At 54.0% G+C, this 15,901-nt stretch overlaps 1 protein-coding gene across 1 annotated transcript in view; it reads right to left on the bottom strand.

Moving 5' to 3' along the window:
* Positions 1 to 15,066, bottom strand: part of EPHB1 (EPH receptor B1) — a 396,322-nt gene extending 381,256 nt beyond the window's left edge. Inside the window, exon 1 of the mRNA XM_081798416.1 lies at positions 14,630 to 15,066. Coding sequence (XP_081654542.1) covers positions 14,630 to 14,687 — 58 coding nt within the window. The 5' untranslated portion in view covers positions 14,688 to 15,066. The remainder of the gene's footprint in view (positions 1 to 14,629) is intronic.
* Positions 15,067 to 15,901: the final 835 nt, after the last annotated feature.

Here is a 15,901-nt window from a genome sequence, read left to right as displayed (position 1 = left end):
CGCGAGGCACGTTCAGGGTCTTCTGCTGTGTTAAATAATAAAGACAACTTCCAGAGGAGAAGAAAATCAGCCCTGTAGCTGAGTGCCCCACTACTGTCAAACTCAGCCGAGCCCAAGCCTCCTTGGGAATGGCTTCCTTTGTACGCTTATACATTATGACAATGCTATAATTGTTCTTTCAGTCTCTTCCCGATATTTAATAACAACATGAAGCGGGAGTCGCAAAGGTCAGCCCTACCGTAGAATAAGCTCTGTTCTCATTGTCCTTTTCTGAATAGTGTCTTCCATTTGCCAGGCTGTTCCAGGCCCGTGAGCCCTGGTGGCGGAGGCCTGGAGCTGTTACAGAAACAGCACCACCTCCTCAGGGTGGAATACTCTAATTTGCTAAATGGTCCAGTGTCCCTGTCTGTCTATATCATCCGCATACGTACACACACAGACACACACACGCACAGACACACGCACTCTGGGCTTTCCTGCACTCCGCCCGTGCTGCCCTCGGCTACAAGCCCAAGAACAGAAAGAATATCAACTGCCAGGAGTAGAGAAACTAGGGGATACACACACACTTGGCATATTCACGTGGGCACTTACTCTCTCGTTAAGTGAGTACTGTAATGTCCTAGGACCACAGATGAATAGAGTCGTGTAAGTGTGCTAAAAAGAACTTTCTTTAAATTGATTCTGAAAGCTCACCCCCAGGTAGCAAACGGGGGTCACTCTTTGCAGGACACAGCACGTGATGGTGGACCAGGAAGCCACGGTGCCCTGAGCCCTGGTCTGGCCCTGGCACGTTCCAGGTGGCTGAGCCTCCTTAGGGTGGTCATTTTACTTCTCTGAGCCTCAGCTGCCAGATCTGTAAAATGGACCTAATTCACAGCCTGTCTGAAGAAGACAGGACTCCCTCCGATGCTGAGATCTGGGATTCTCTCTCTGAAGACAGGTATCAGAGGAGAGTTTTCAGGGGCCAACCGGTTATTGGGGGCATTTCAGTGCAAGGGTCGCCTGGAAGGCCCAGTGCTCAGATAAGGCGAGGAGGAAGTGCATTGTAATTCCGAACCTGCGTGCTGTTGTGAGTAAATGTGTTTCATGTCTGGGCAGGGTTCGATTTGGTAACTCACACCATAAAAGAGGGCGATGTAACCCTGGCGGTCGTGTAGGAGAGCAGCTTTGTACCCAATCCCGAGGGTATGATAGTTGCTAAGGAACCATTGAGATGCAAATGAATTGGCAAATACTTAGCAGCAAGATATCAGAAAAGGGTGGGGAGGGGACGCTTTGAACAAGTTAGTCAGGTGAGTGAAAGGAAAATTACTTTCCTCTGATTGGAAAAAGAAAACCACGGGTTTTCATGTCGAGCAGCGGCATTGTGCTCCTGTGTAAAAAAAAAAAAAAATTTAAACTGTTCTTTTTCTGCTTGGCTGGGAGTAGAGGAAAGTTGGAGCCAAGAGCAGGGAACTTGGAAGGGCAAATGGAGTCCTCCTCTGATGTATTCTAAGCAGATTCCTCAAGAGAGGAAGAGACATCTAACGTATGAAGGAAGACGCATACAAAGGACTCTGAAGACCAGCCATCTTTATACAAGTCTCAGAGCCTTGACAAAAAGTACACAGAACACAGTGGATAAATATTCTACTGATGTAAAACGGAAATGCCAGGTGAGACTAAGCCAGGATTGATAATGTCGAGAAATGAAGGGAAATGAGCCATCCCGTTGTTCCTAGGAGTTTGCATTTCTTTCATTCTTGCTCTCCACTGGGTATCGAATTTAAATGCAACTATTATGTTAAGATGTTCTGATATCTATGTCGCAACCCAGAGAGCCACAGTGAGAGGTAGGACCCCTCGCACAGTGTTTTTTCATCTTGCCCCAAATAGGAGCCCTTCTCCTTCAGAGCCTGGTTGAGATAACTTTGCCTTAAAATCACTTTGCCTTTAGCCAAACACCCCTGCTATTTGTCTGCTCAGGAGTTTGAGTTTGATCGTGATGCTCAGGAATAGAGGTAACATCCTCATCAAGAAAGAAGCTATTTGCCCAGCCATCCTGGGTTGTTACTTTTCTCCATGACCTTCGGTTTCCCCAGCTTTTCCCAGATCTTCCACTGGGACCACCACAGACACAGCAGCCCCCATCTACAGCCCCTCTCTGACCCGCAGGCCCCGTCCTTTCCTTTACTGCTCTCCATTATGTTCCATGATTCAGTTATGTGGGAAGGTTGACTGGGTGTGGCCTATAATAGCATCCACTCCTGCTTCTTGTAACGGCACCCTGACTTTTTGTGGGGAGCTGGTCCTCATTTCAGGCCAGGTGCTTTCAGGTGGGTCTGTGCTAACCCTCTCCCTCCAGCTCCAGAGATGGGTCGTGCGTGCCTCGAGCCTGGCCAATAAGTGCATTCCATCATCCCGGTGACAGCCTGATTCACAAGAGGGGCTTAGGACCCAAGGAACGCCAAGGGGACCAAAGTTCCAGGGCTTTTGCTAGGAGGAGCACTTCTGGGAGGGAGTATTTCTCTTTCTGCGGAAGTTTCCAGAGAATGTGAGTTTGAGCTGCCAGTGGCCACATGATGGTCTTGCAGAAGGCCTGTCTGAGGATGAAGTCAACATAAATGACTCTGTTCACTGTCCCTTCAGATCCATTCTCTACCTTTCTTTGCCCTCTCCTGAGCCTCAGGAGACTGACCTTTCTGAACCAGGCTTCCATGACCCCTGCCTTCTTGCTGAGTTCATCCCAAGCGCTGGCAGGAAGAGAGAACGAGGAGGTAAAGGAGTTCAGGGAATACAATGCCCCTTCTCTGGCCCTGCATGGTTTGGGCAGCGGCTGCCTTCCTCTATCTATGTCTACAGCTCCTGTCAAGGGGCCCTCTTCCACGCTACAGCTCTTGCCAGGTACCAGTAGCTTCACTCCCTTCCCTCGCCCTGTGGGCCATGGGGAGTCATGGCTTCCCACTGTTGCCAGCTCCTGGCTGCATCCCCATCCTCAGGGAGTCCCTTAACCCTATTCATAACTGCAGAGTCTCTTCACTAAACTCCCCTCAATCAACCCTTGGAGAGTGCAGTCTGTTTTCTGCCAAGACCCTGGCTGACACAGACACAGAGTTAAGGAACGAGAAAAGGGAGACTGAATCCTTAGACAACACTGGTGGCCCTAGATGTCCTCATAGCCAAAGTCCACTGTCCAGTAATAACAAGTGCCAGTCATCACCCCCTACCCTTTGCTTTCCTGCAGCTTGAGCTGAACATCTGCCTCTGCAACCAAAGATATGGCTAATAAAATAGGCCAAGCTCTTGATGGAGAGCTCCAGATATCCACCTTCATGAGACAGAGAGGAAGAAAAATTCAGTCTTGCTTTCTCATTCCTACCCACTCCCATCTCTATCTGACACATTTCTATCCATCCTCCAAGGAGCTTCACCCTGGATCTCTCTATTGTCTCTCTCTCTCATACACACATGCACACACATGCACATACACACACTCCTCCCCACTGGAAGTATGATCTCAACTGGTCTCTCCTAGCAGCTGACATGTAACCGTTATACCACATCGATCAGACTCATCACATGTCCTGTTACAGTCTGTAGGCCGCATGGCTCTCCCTCCCCCACCAGTCTGTTAATAGGTGGCTCCTTGAAGGAATGACTATGTCTTCTTTACCTTCATGTTTTCAGCTTCAAGTACAATGCTTCCGGTGTAGATGTTCAATAAATGTGTTCCGTCTGAGTATTCATGAAACTGATGGCTCCTAAGCAAAGCTGTCAGTTCTGTCTCTTTGCTCCCACTCCTCATTTCCCTCTTATAGAATCTGGCCTCTCAGGTCTGGGAGTGGTTCAGCCTTCACTTGGAGACCTGGGATGGGGCTGATCATCCCTCAAGGCAGCCTCTTCCATCTTGGTTCAGCTTGGCTGGAAAGAACTTCGTAATCAAGCCAAAATCTGTCTCTCATGCAGAGTAAAGCTAAGCCTGTTTGGCAAGACCAGCCTCCACGTGCTCACAGAGACAAGCTTTCCCTTCCCCATCCTCTCCCTCATTTCAAGTGGTCCAAACCTGCACACATCACCTTGTTTATCCCTTCATAGCACTTTCCTAAAATTATATTCTATGTCATCTGTCGTCTTCATGACTGTCCCCCCAAGAGCTGGGACACTTTCTGTTCTGGGCATATAGCCTAGCACACAGTAGGAGGCTAAGAAATATGTGTTAGATGTTGAATGAATGACATACCATTTCTCCTCCCCCTCCCCAGCTTCTCCCTAAGTCCTCTCCGGTCTTCTCTAAACCATTCTTTCTACTACTTCTGCCAGGATATTTTGGTTTTCAATTGTTGTATAACAGACCAACCCCAAACTTGATGGTTTTAAACAGTGACAACATCTATTTTGTTTACAAATCTGTGATTTGGACAGGGCTCGGGGAAGAAAGTGGGACTAGGAGTCAGCAGGGATGGCTGAAAGGATGCGGGCTATAACTATCTGAAACCCCCTCACTCCGATGCCTGGCATTCGATGCTGGCAGTGGGCTGGGATCTGAGCTGGGGCTGTGGCACCAGAACATCTACACATGGCCTCTCCAGGCCACTTGGGCTTCCTCACAATATGGTGGCTGGGTCACAAAGGCAAGCATGCCAGGAGAGAGAGCCAGGCAGAAGCTGGGATCCTCTATGATCTCACGTCCAATGTCATGTTATGCAGGATCACTTCTGCCATATTCTATTCATTAGAGTGAGTAAGAAGGCCCACCCATATTTAAGGGGAGAGGACCTGGACTTCATATTTGACAAGGAGGGCATCAAAAAATTTGCAGAGATGTTTTAAACTACTACACAAGACATGACCTCAGGTTTTCACCTAACACACACACTTATTGATGCTACCTATGTGCCACATGCTAGGGATATCATGACCATTAAGATAGAGCCCCAGCCTTCAAAGGCTCACAGCACTGTGGGCTGTCCAGCGAAAGCAACACGCACTTATAGACCAGTGGGGAATGAGCTCCCACAGAGGGAGGCAGAGGCAGCTGTGGTAGGGACCAGGAGGCCACCTAATCCAGCCTGGGGCTGGAAGGAAGGCTTCCAGGGGAAGGTGACCACTCTGGTGAATTCTAAAAATGAGATAGGGTTCGCCAAGGAAAGATCAGTGAGAAATGCAACAAAAGCGGAGCAGGCAGGTGCAGACCCAAAGGCACACAGTGGCAGAAGCTCAACTGGTGTCTGCACAGATGGGGACAAAAAGAAAAAGAGATGGTGCCCAGGTGTGCGTACCTGTGTAGTGTGTGTGCATGTGTTCCCATGTGGAGCAGGGGAAAATGAAGCAGCAGGCGATCCTGCTGGCCAGAGGGACAGGAGGAAAGGAGGACCTGGACTGTGAAGGGTCTTGCACTGGTCGTGACGATGCTGGAAGAGATTCACACACATAGTAGCCAGGATGAACCAAAATACCCATCTGTGGTCTGACACCCAAAGTTTGGTCTGACCACTGCCCAACATGGGCCCCTGGGCATCTGTCAAAACTCAGTGGATTTTCCAATGAGACTGAGGCCCTCTTCCTTGCCCTGAAAGTTAGAGTCTGTGCTCCTCCTTCCAGCCCCTTTGGATGCATTGCCAAAGGGGCTGAAAGGATCCCTGGATGGCTCCCCTTCCACCTTCCCCAGTGATGCTCCTCCTCTCCCTCTCCCCTGCTCCGAGCTTGCCACCCAGTTCCAGGCTCGGCATCAATGAGAAAGCCAAGGGCAAAGGTCCTACTTTGATGTGTTAGAAAAACAGCAAGAGAAAAACAAGAGAATAATTAACTGCAGGGCCCAGCTGCCTCTCACAGATAAGGCATTTTCTCTGCTGCCACTGTAGACGGAGCTGCCTGCAATTTTCCCAGTCCTCCTGCTCAGCCCTTTCCACAGTCACGGCCCCAAGGGGCACCAGCCACTCACTGTCCAATGAGACTAGGACACTGAGGGGTTGCTCTCCTCCCCATCCTCCCACACATCCTTCCATGCTCAAAGCTGCTGCTAAATCCCAGTGTCCTTCTCTGATGTCATGGTGTCTGCACCTGGCCAGGTGGGTGGGAGCAGCCAGGACTCAAGCAACATAGCCCCGGGCAGGACAGGACCCACAGGACAGAAGCCAGGGAGGTCCCCAAAGGTGAGCACCTGTAGCTCTCCCTTCTCCTGGAGCTCCAGGAGACCCCCAGTGACCCCCAGTGACCTTGCTCCCCACACCCCTCCAACTCCTACCACTAAAAGCCAGGCACAGATGCCAAACTGCAACCACCTAAGCAAAACAGTTCATCTGAGACAAGCGCCAGATGGACATACAGCAAACAGGAAACCAATAATGACCACAGTGGGGGGGTGATTGCTGGGGAGCACACGGGAAAGGCAAAGTGCATGCAAGAAAAGGTAAACTGGAAGGAAAAAGGTTTTCTTCCACCTGGGGGCACAGGTGGGGCAGTTCCAGAGAGATAAGGAGAGCCTGGCCACAGGAACCTGAATGTGGAGACCCGTAGCACTGTCTGGGACCTTTGACAGTACTTGGCAGGACAGTAAACAGCTGGTGCATAAGAGATGCTCCCTGAATTAATTCCTGAATAAGCGACATTAATGGGAAAGGTGTTGAACTGGGAGGCAGAGGCCTGGGGAGTTGTCCCACTTGTCAAAACATCAGTTTGAATCTTAGCTCTTTTTTTTAAAGATTTTATTTATTTATTTGACAGAGAGAGAGAGACAGCGAGAGAGGGAACACAAGCAGGGGGGAGTGAGAGAGGGAGAAGCAGGCTTCCCGCTGAGCAGGGAGCCGGATGCGGGGCTCGATCCCAGGACCCTGGGATCATGACCTGAGCCGAAGGCAGACGCTTAACGACTGAGCCACCCAGGCGCCCCTGAATCTTAGCTCTTAACTTAACCTCTCAGAGCCTCGGCTTCCTCACCTGTAAAATGGGACAATGAGTGCTTGGATATTAAGGGTATACACAGGGACCAGCATGTGGCAAAGGCTCAATGGACAGATGGAGCTTAGTTCAGTCCTGGTTCTAGTGCCACCAGGCTATAGGATTTCTGGAAAGTGTCTTCCCTTCAAGTCTGACCCCTTGTCTCAGCTCCCTAGAGCTCCCGAGAGCCCCCAAAGGCTAGTGCTAGGCTATAGCCTGGGTTCCTGCCCCCCTCACTTGCCCCCTCCCCTCCTGGCCACCTGCCTCTGCCCATTTCTCTGCTCATTATCACCTCCACTGGGGGATGGAGAAGCAGAGCAAGGAGGTTAAATTCAAATCAGTCACTTTGTCACTTGCTGTCAGGAAGCGGGAGGGGAGAGAGGAGAGACTCAGGGCCTCAGGTGCAATCTGCAGGCAGAAATGAGTCCTGGTAATTCTCGAGAAATTTCCTGTACGTGTCCACATTGGCCCAGTTCTGCTACAGAGAACTCCAGGGGAACCTTCCATGAGGGGACAGTGCAGCCTCCTGAAGCAGCTGCTAATGGTGTGTCTGGGCTGCTGGGATTTCACCTGACCTAGAGGAATATTTCTATAGGTGATGCAAGGGGAAACAGGTCCTTCTTCCTCTCATCCTTTTTCCCCTTTAGCAAATGGCTTGTCTGGAAGCCCTCATCATCAGCAGGGTCTTAGAGTATGGTGAAGGGCTCCCAGATCTTCAGCTCTGGGCACTCTCTCACAGAGCTGAGCAACATTCCATGCTGGCTGGGCAGTGAGGGAGCGAGATGCCTTTTCTCGGCTGTGGAAATGAAGCCTTCTCGTTCACTAAGTTAGAGGCAAACTGACAAGCCAGGTACACTGAGAGACACCTGGCAGATGACACTACGTGGGACCAGCGGGGCCTGGGGTTCCAGCACTGCCTGTGCCGCCCACGCGGGCCTGGGCCTGCTGCTGGCCACTGGGAGGTCCCTAGAACAGGGCCTGCCTCGTGGAGGGCATGAGGCTGAGGCCCTTCTTGATGCTAGCCAAGCTTGCCCTCGCTCATCTCTGATGGCCAAAAACAGGGTCCTGAGCTGCCCCTGCAGAAACCCACACCCACCCACAATTAGCCAGGGGGTCACCACACCCCACCATGTGCCAGACAGTTCTATAATGGTTTGCCCCCTTTCTTCTCACACTGCTTCTACCCCGGGGTTTGCCCCCACCCCAAGCCCCTGCTACCCTCTCCCCCATAATGACCCCTCCTCTAGTCTTAGTCAACAACAAGAAGACTGAGGCACAAAGAGAGAGAGAGAGAGCTAACACTGGTATGTTTGGTTGCTCGCTGTGGCTTAGGTCAGGTGGAAAGCAGTTTTCCATTAGCAAAGAACCAACCCTCGCCCCATCCTCCAGGCCTCCCTGGCAAGTGTGTTCCCATTTCTCTAATCCCCAGAGGAGTGATCAACAAAAGCCAGTGAGGTAGCTCAGAATCAGATGTCAGGGGTCTCTGATGGAGCAGGTGGCCCTGACAGGGCCAGGCAATGCCCCCTCTCCCCGCACAGTCAAACACACTCTGACCAAGAGCCCCAACTGTTGCTGAAATTGAAGTGGAAGCCACAGAAAGGAGATGAGGAATTTCTCATGTACTATTTTGCTTTTAAATATGAAATCTCTCCCAGGGTGTAACTTTATTACTATAGTAATTTCCTCAGAAGGGCAGGGATCCAATGCTCTGTTTCCCCACCACCTTTGGAGACATGGAAATCTGACAGAAATATTCAGGTTGCTTAAGTGGCTAGTGCAGAAGAGGGAGACATAAAGGGAGCTCTTCCAAGGAATGCAGACTCCTGAAATCCAGGTGGAGGGATGTGCTCTAGACTGTCAGGTGGAGGCAGGTAAGGGCCCCGTGTGCCCTCTCCACCACCCCAGGACGCATGGGGTGCCCAGGCCCATCTCCTTTGGGGACACTTGCCTGTAATCATCTCTTACTTGGGAGAGCTGGCCAGGGCAAGGAGAGGAGGAAAGATACTCCAGTCCTTCTACTAGATTCTTGATCACAAATCATGCTGTGGTGCAGGTCTCCAACAGTGTGTATGTGCGTGTGTGTGTGTGTGTGTGTGTGTGTGTGTAGGGTGGGAGTAAGGGTAGGAGGTGGGAAAAAGGGCAGGAAGGGAGCTACGTGGAGACTGGTGTTTGAGCTGAAGCACTGAGATGATCTGAACACTTCACTCATCTCTTCTCCCATGACCATGCAAACACAGGGTGCTCAGTAATCAATGAGGTACCCAATGGCCAGTAGCTGATGAGCATCTGGAATTCTTCCTGCCCATGGATTCAAGCTGATCTGAACCTTTCTTCATGCAAAACACCCAGAAGTGGTGTAGGAAGGTGGATGGTTATGAACACAGACTCCAGAACCTGACCACCCAGGTTCAAATGCACTGCCACTTAACTATCTACATGACCTTAGCAAATAACTTATCTACTCTGTACCTCAGTCTTCTCACCTGAAAAATGGGAGTAGGGTTGATAACAACACCTGAGTGATACAGTTGTTGTACCAATTAAGTGAATTAACTTACGTAAAGCACCTAGAACAACACCTTGTGTAAAGTGTTGGCTATTATCGGCCGTTCCCAAATATACTGGTGTCAGGCTGCCTGCATCGGAATCACTGGAGCCCTTTGTTAAAAATGCAGATGTCCAGGCCATTCTGACTCAGCAAGTGCAAAAGGGAGCAAGACTACCCAGGATTTCTGACCACAGCTTAGCTGAGAACCTCCCCCTGAGCAGTGCTTCCAAGAAGCACCTACACCAGGATCTTTAGGGAGACCAGAAGCAGATTCTCCGGGTCCATCCAGACCTGCTGAACCTTTGGGGTGAGCACTCAGGAGTCTATAACAAATTGCCTAGGTGCCACGAGGCTTCCTGAAACCTGAGAACCACTGCCCAAGTTGATACTCCCGTCTTCTGGCTTTTAAAATTGTTTCCACCCTTTGCTCACATTGGCACCTGCTATGCTCCTGAATCTGGGTGTTATTAGGAACTCTTAGAGACTAGCTATACATGATACAGTTGATTGTTTTGATTCAATAATAAAAAAGTATCTTTGACTTTAACGGCACCTTAATTTTTAAACTAGTAGAGGTATATCCTAGTAACATACATAACTTGTCCAACTTCTGAGGTTGAAACAGGTGAGCCTCACAACCCAGAGAAAGACACTCAGCCAGGGGGACTAAGTGATTTCCCCAAACCACAGGATGGGGAGATGAAAAATCCAGGTGGAGGACTCTGGCTTCACAATCCAGCCATCTGTCTTCACCTTATGTGGACCTCAGCCCCATCCTCATGGTCAGACCCCATTCCCGACCCTGCACCTCCTGCCACTACCCCCAGTTCACTAAATTCAGTCAACCAACTAGAGAATGGGTAGTTTCTGGTAAATGGGGTGAGGGTGGGTGCACACACTAGATCCAGAGGAAGGGATCGTGGTGCTGTCATGCACTCCCTGGCACCACCCTTCCTCTCCAGTCCAATCTGTTTTATCAAAGATTACTTGTAGATGGGTAAAATTGTAAAGGATGCCATATCATGTCTCTGCCTCACGGGCTTTTCCCAAAGCACATCTTGGTAATTAGGATCCATACTGGTGAGGGGCCAGGGCAGGGGCTCTGAGATCTAGGTCTGCATCTGCACAGGTCAACAAAAGGTAGGAGGGACTGGGGCAAGATACTCTGTGGCCCAGCAGGCCTTCCTCATGCTCCGGGGCACCGCTGGTGATGACTCTGCTCTGTCAACCCAGAAGGTTCAAGCTGGGGCTGGGTCCAACCTCCGCAGCTATTTACCCTGCCAAGAATTTTCTCAAGTGATTACCCAGAGCTGCGTTGCCCTATTTCACCAGCATTCCCTTCGCTGGCTTGAAGGGGGTCCCTCCACAAAGACAGTAATAGCCACCTTTCCACAATGCACAGAAGATAAAATCACCTAACAGAATTTCCTCAAATTTACTTTTCTCTCCCAGACATTTTTTTTAAATCTTTGGCGCCTGCTACTGCTGGTAGGCTCATGCACACTCACGGATGCCCAAAACAGATGCACACACAGCAGAGAAATATTAACATAAAATGCAGAAACAGCCAATCAGTGCCTAGCCTGGCCGCCTGTGGTAGACACAGGGCCTGAGGTTGGGGGTTTTTCACCATGAACTTCTAAGGAGATTTAAGTGTGTACCATGTAGCTCAGTGCCCTTGCATTTTAAGGTGCGGTATGCCCCAAAGGGGCACAGTGACTCAGGCATGTATCCATGCATCAGCAGCCCCTCCTGAGAACCCACTATTTGTCAAGCCCCAAGAAATCTACCACCGAATCAAGCACATGAGCGTGTTCGAGGACAGCAAGCCCAGGACTTCGCTCTAGGCCACACCTAAGAGCAGGTCTCCTGGGCGTGCTCCGGTCAACCAGTGTCCAGACACTGAGGTCCAGACCTGCAGTTATATGGTCATTCGTGGATGCCAGGGGTGGGGATGGGAGGATGCTATGAGCTTTCAGTGATGCCGGATGGCAGCCGCCCAGAAAGGCCAATACACTTAGTCCGCTCTGAGGGCAGGGTGTCTGCTGCCAGCCCAACATGTTCCACTGCTGCAGAAAACACCTCGAAAGAAGCCCAGGCCTCCAGACCCTGTTTTGAAGAGCACAGGCCAAAGGGCAGCTCAGAGAATGCAGATGGTGGCCTTCCCTCATAGACCCCAGCAGCCTGTTCTCAACAAGCTCCCAGGCCCGGTGTGAAAAGACATGGGCTTTAAGAGGCAGGTGTTTATCTGGACTAAGAGGTCTGGTTGTGTGTCCAGAAGGCCAGAGGATATCAGCATCCCTCCCTCCCAGCCTGCCCTGTTCTCCTCTGAAAATAGACTTTAAAAGCCCCAGAGATTCTTTTCCCTGCAATGGCATCTCTCTCCCCACAAAGCCGAACCACTGGCTGGAAACCGGGAAGGGGAGGGAAAAGGAGGGAAGGGGGGCTCTCTTTCAGTGTGGGTTTTCCCACACCCCATGTCAACCAGCCCCTTCCTTTCTCCCACCTAGGCAGAGGGTCTCATAGGGGTCTGCCTGTCTGGCCAAGGGTCCCCAACTGGCCCATGGCTTCCACTGTCCCTTTGTTCCTGCCCTGGTGGGGGCCGAAAACTACCTGATCTTCAAGCTGCTGGCCCTGGGCCACAAGGCCCCAGTGCAATTCCACCAGAGCTCCCCCCCACCTCCTCGCCAAGGGAAAGAAGACAGACACGGTAAGTGGCCAAAGGCGTAAAGAGGGGCGCCCCTAGCCAGAGCAGAGTTTGGGAGGGATCTGCTGTCTGTGTAAGCAGCTCATTGATCCACTTTTCTGATAATTATTCCTCACTCATCACAAACCGAATGATGCTGGCCCCAGCCCAGCCAGCCAGGCGGGAAGGCGGCTCCGTGTGTGAAGAGGAGAAAATGAACCTGCCTGCGCTCGTTGGAGGAGAGATGGGAGTGAATGGTGTGTACTATCCCTGCGCACTGAGCAGGGACGATGGGGCTGCTTTAATATTCTGCTGAATGTGGCGTTTCTTTTAACCCTTGCTGGAGAGATTTCCAGCTGAGACTCAGGCTCCTCTTGCCAAGCTACTGGCAAAGTTTCTGGGGCTGTGCCGAGAGAAGGAACCAAGTCCCACAACGTGAGCCCACTCCAGGCGACCTAGTGACAGGGCCTGTTATACAGGCTGGGTGCCGGCACAAGGGCACCCTCGCTCGGGCAGCTCCAGCCCAGCAGGCGGGGAGAGCTCACCAAGAAGAGGTCAGGAAGGAAACTGCCGGCATCCAGACGCCTGGTGTGTTCCCACGCGCTTGCTCTCCAAACAATTTTGCTCGCATGCACGTGCCCTCCTTCATCGATGGAGACCCAGTGCCAAGACCAGGCTCCCAAAGTGGGCACCCATCTGCTCTCCGGGGCCCAGCCCCTGGCCCTCTGGCGCGCGCGCGAAGAGCGGCGGGTAAACGCGCCGCCCCAACGCTGCCAAGTCCAGCCTCGCCTAGCCCGTTGCTCTTGCTCGCTCACCCAGGTTGTCCTGCCTGGTTTGGAAGTGTACAGCGCCGTGCTCGTCCTAGCTCAACTGCTCCCGCCCTTGCCCCTCTGTAAGTCAAACCCGACCGACCAGCTCTGCTCCCGGGTGTCTGTCGCCGCGCTCCCCACCGCTCTCGTCCCCGCACGTCCCAAAATGCAACCCCTCTACACAAAGACCAGCAGCCAGGAAGGGCAGCGGGAGGCAAACAAAAAACCTATCTTCAGAAAAGCAAGTGAGAGCTTTCTAGGCATTGATCGTCCCACCCCCGCGCCGCCACCAGAACAGACGCGGGACAGAGCGCTCTTCCCTACACCGGGAAGGAATCAGCCCCGCCCCGGGGGCCCCGACTGCCCCAGCTCCGCTGGAGAAAGGCAGCGCTTTTCGGAGGGGTCAGGGGCGCTGGATCACGGTGTCCGGGGTGGGGGCGTTTCTCCCCGGGCAACCGGTAACAGCCTGGCGAGGGACGGGGCAGCCCGGCCAAAAGAGCCTCCAGTTCGGAAAGCGGCGCGGGCGTCAGGGGCCGCGTCCCTCCCGCGCGGAGTCCCTCCCCGGAGTTTCAGCGCTCCAGCCACGGGGAAGCGCGGCTGCGAGCCCGGCCGCGGCGGCGCACCCCCCCCCCCCCACCCCGCCACAGTTGCTGCCACCCCGGCAACTCCGCTCGGCTCCCGGGCCCAGCCGCGTTCCCAAGAGGGGTGGCAGCCCGCGCTCGGCGGCCGGGAGCGGGGGCGGGGGAGGGGAGCGGGGCGGGGAGCGGGCAGGGATTTCCCACAGGGATTCGCGGGCGCCGCCGAGCGCGGGTGCTCCCCACTGCGTCAGGCGCGGTGCCCGCGGGCCGCGCTTGCCCGGCCACGGCCCGGGGCTCAGCCAAGGCTAAGTAGCAGGCGGAGTGTCGCTGCCCGTCGCCTCCCGCCCGGCGAGTCTCCCTTCCCGAGCGAAGGCGATGCTGGGCGAGTTTCTGCCGGACCGACCACCTAGCCACCGCATCCCGGTTCCCAGGCTCAAGAGGCGATAAAGGTGTCCGCCTCGCCCCGACTTGACCCGGGAAAGATGCAGCTCCACAGGCTCCGGGACCACCGAGAGTACGGCAATGAACTCAGTCCCTCTCCGGCGGCCACTTTCGGGGCACCGGGGCAGAGTTCCTCCGGGCCCCGCGCTCGGCGCTAGCCCGCCGAGCCCAGAGTCCCGGAGCCCGCCGAGCCCGCCGAGCCCGAGCTGAGATAAAGGAGAGGTGGCGCACGGCCACCTAAGCGCATCCGTGGCCAGGACAGGAGGGGAGCCGATAGGCGCCCGCACTCCAGGGGCCGGAGAGCCCGAGCCGTCCCTTCGTCCCCAGCGCCCGGCGCCCCCGGAGCTAAGGAGCCTGCACCGCAATGCAGCGGGCTCCGCGCTTCCGGAGCCGAGCCGAGGCTGCGGGAGACCCGAGCTGCCCGGGAGCGCCGGGGCGCGGGGGCCAGGGGCTCCGCGAACCGCCTGCGGGCTCTGAGAGCCAGCCGGGGGCGCGCCAGGGGTGCCGCCCCAGCCTCGCGCTCGGCCGCGGCCGGGGTCCCCCACAGCCGTGCCCTCCGGTCGCGGGAGGCTGGCGGCGCGAAGCAGCCCGAGCAGCCCCCGGGGATAGAGCCGCCAGCCGCCAACTTGCTCGGCGGAGGCTACGTTACCTTCCATAGCGGCCACTGCGGATGCCAGGAGGAGCAGCAGCAGGCAATCCGGGGCCATCGCCGGCCGGCGGCCCCCAGGCCGAGCCCAAGCCGAGGCGGCCGCGCGGGGAGGGCGCCGCGTCCCGGGGCGCCGCTGCACTCCCCGCCGGTGGCTTTTCCGTATCCTTTCGCGCTCTCGCTGGGACCGGACTCCCCGGAGCGCGGCGTGGGCGTGGGCGGGAGTGTGCGCGCGTGGGGCGGTGCGGGCGCGCGTGGGTGTGGGTGTGCATGTGTGTGTGTGTGTTTATGGGAGAGGTGGGTGTGTGCGTGCGCGTGTATGTGAGAGAGAGGGCGAGGGAGTGTGAGCTGGGGAGAGCGCGCGAGCGCGTGTGCGTCCTGGTGTCACATTGCGAGCTACAGCGGAGCCTACGAGAGGACGGAGCCGGCCAGACTGACGGGGGAGGGAGCGGGATCCCCCACCATCAGCTCTCTCTCCACCCCTAACACCTCCTGTCCAATCAAGGAATCAAACCTGCAAAATTCCCCCGTCCAATCAGGCGCGAGCACCTCCTTACACTGGCATTGTTAGTTTAAGAAAAACTTTTGCTTGCAAGGCTGTGCGGGAGGGCTTGGAAGGCGCTAGGAGGGGTCCGGGCTCCCCCTCGTGGTGCTCTCGGAGACGCGCAGCGGCCCGCCCAGCTCCCCATGCCCCGGAACCTAGGGGGCCTAGAGAAGGAGCCAGTTCAGGCCCATACCCTTCCTTACGGCCCACCAGGACTGGGTGAGCTTTAAATAATCATTTTTTTTTCTTATTTCATCTTAGCAACACGCACTCTGACAACCCATTATAGTACAACGCGAAGGCACACCCTATCCCTCCTATCCATAGCACTTCGCCTTCTCATACGGTATGCCTTTTACTAATCACTTATGTTTATTGTGGGTCTCTCCTTATTAGAACAAAGAGGGTCTCCATTCTTGGGATTCGTGTGTGTTTTGTTCACTACAGAAATCCCAGTGCCTAGGGTGGGAGGATGGGTTGGCCTGGTGGTGGGTATTGAGGAGGGCACGTTCTGCATGGAGCACTGGGTGTTGTGCACGAACAATGAATCATGGAACACTTCATCTAGAACTAATGATGTAATGTATGGGGATTAACATAAGAATAAATAAATAAATAAATAAATAAATAATTAAAAAAAAATAAAAAAAAAGAAATCCCAGTGCCTAGAACAATGCCAGGCCCGTAGAAGGGGATGGCATATATCTGTCGAATGAATGAATGAATGAATG

Source organism: Leptonychotes weddellii, chromosome 1 (genome assembly GCF_054177405.1).
Source record: "Leptonychotes weddellii isolate Sample4059 chromosome 1, ASM5417740v2, whole genome shotgun sequence".
NCBI lineage: Eukaryota > Metazoa > Chordata > Mammalia > Carnivora > Phocidae > Leptonychotes > Leptonychotes weddellii.
This window is presented reverse-complemented; position numbering and strand designations above follow the sequence as displayed.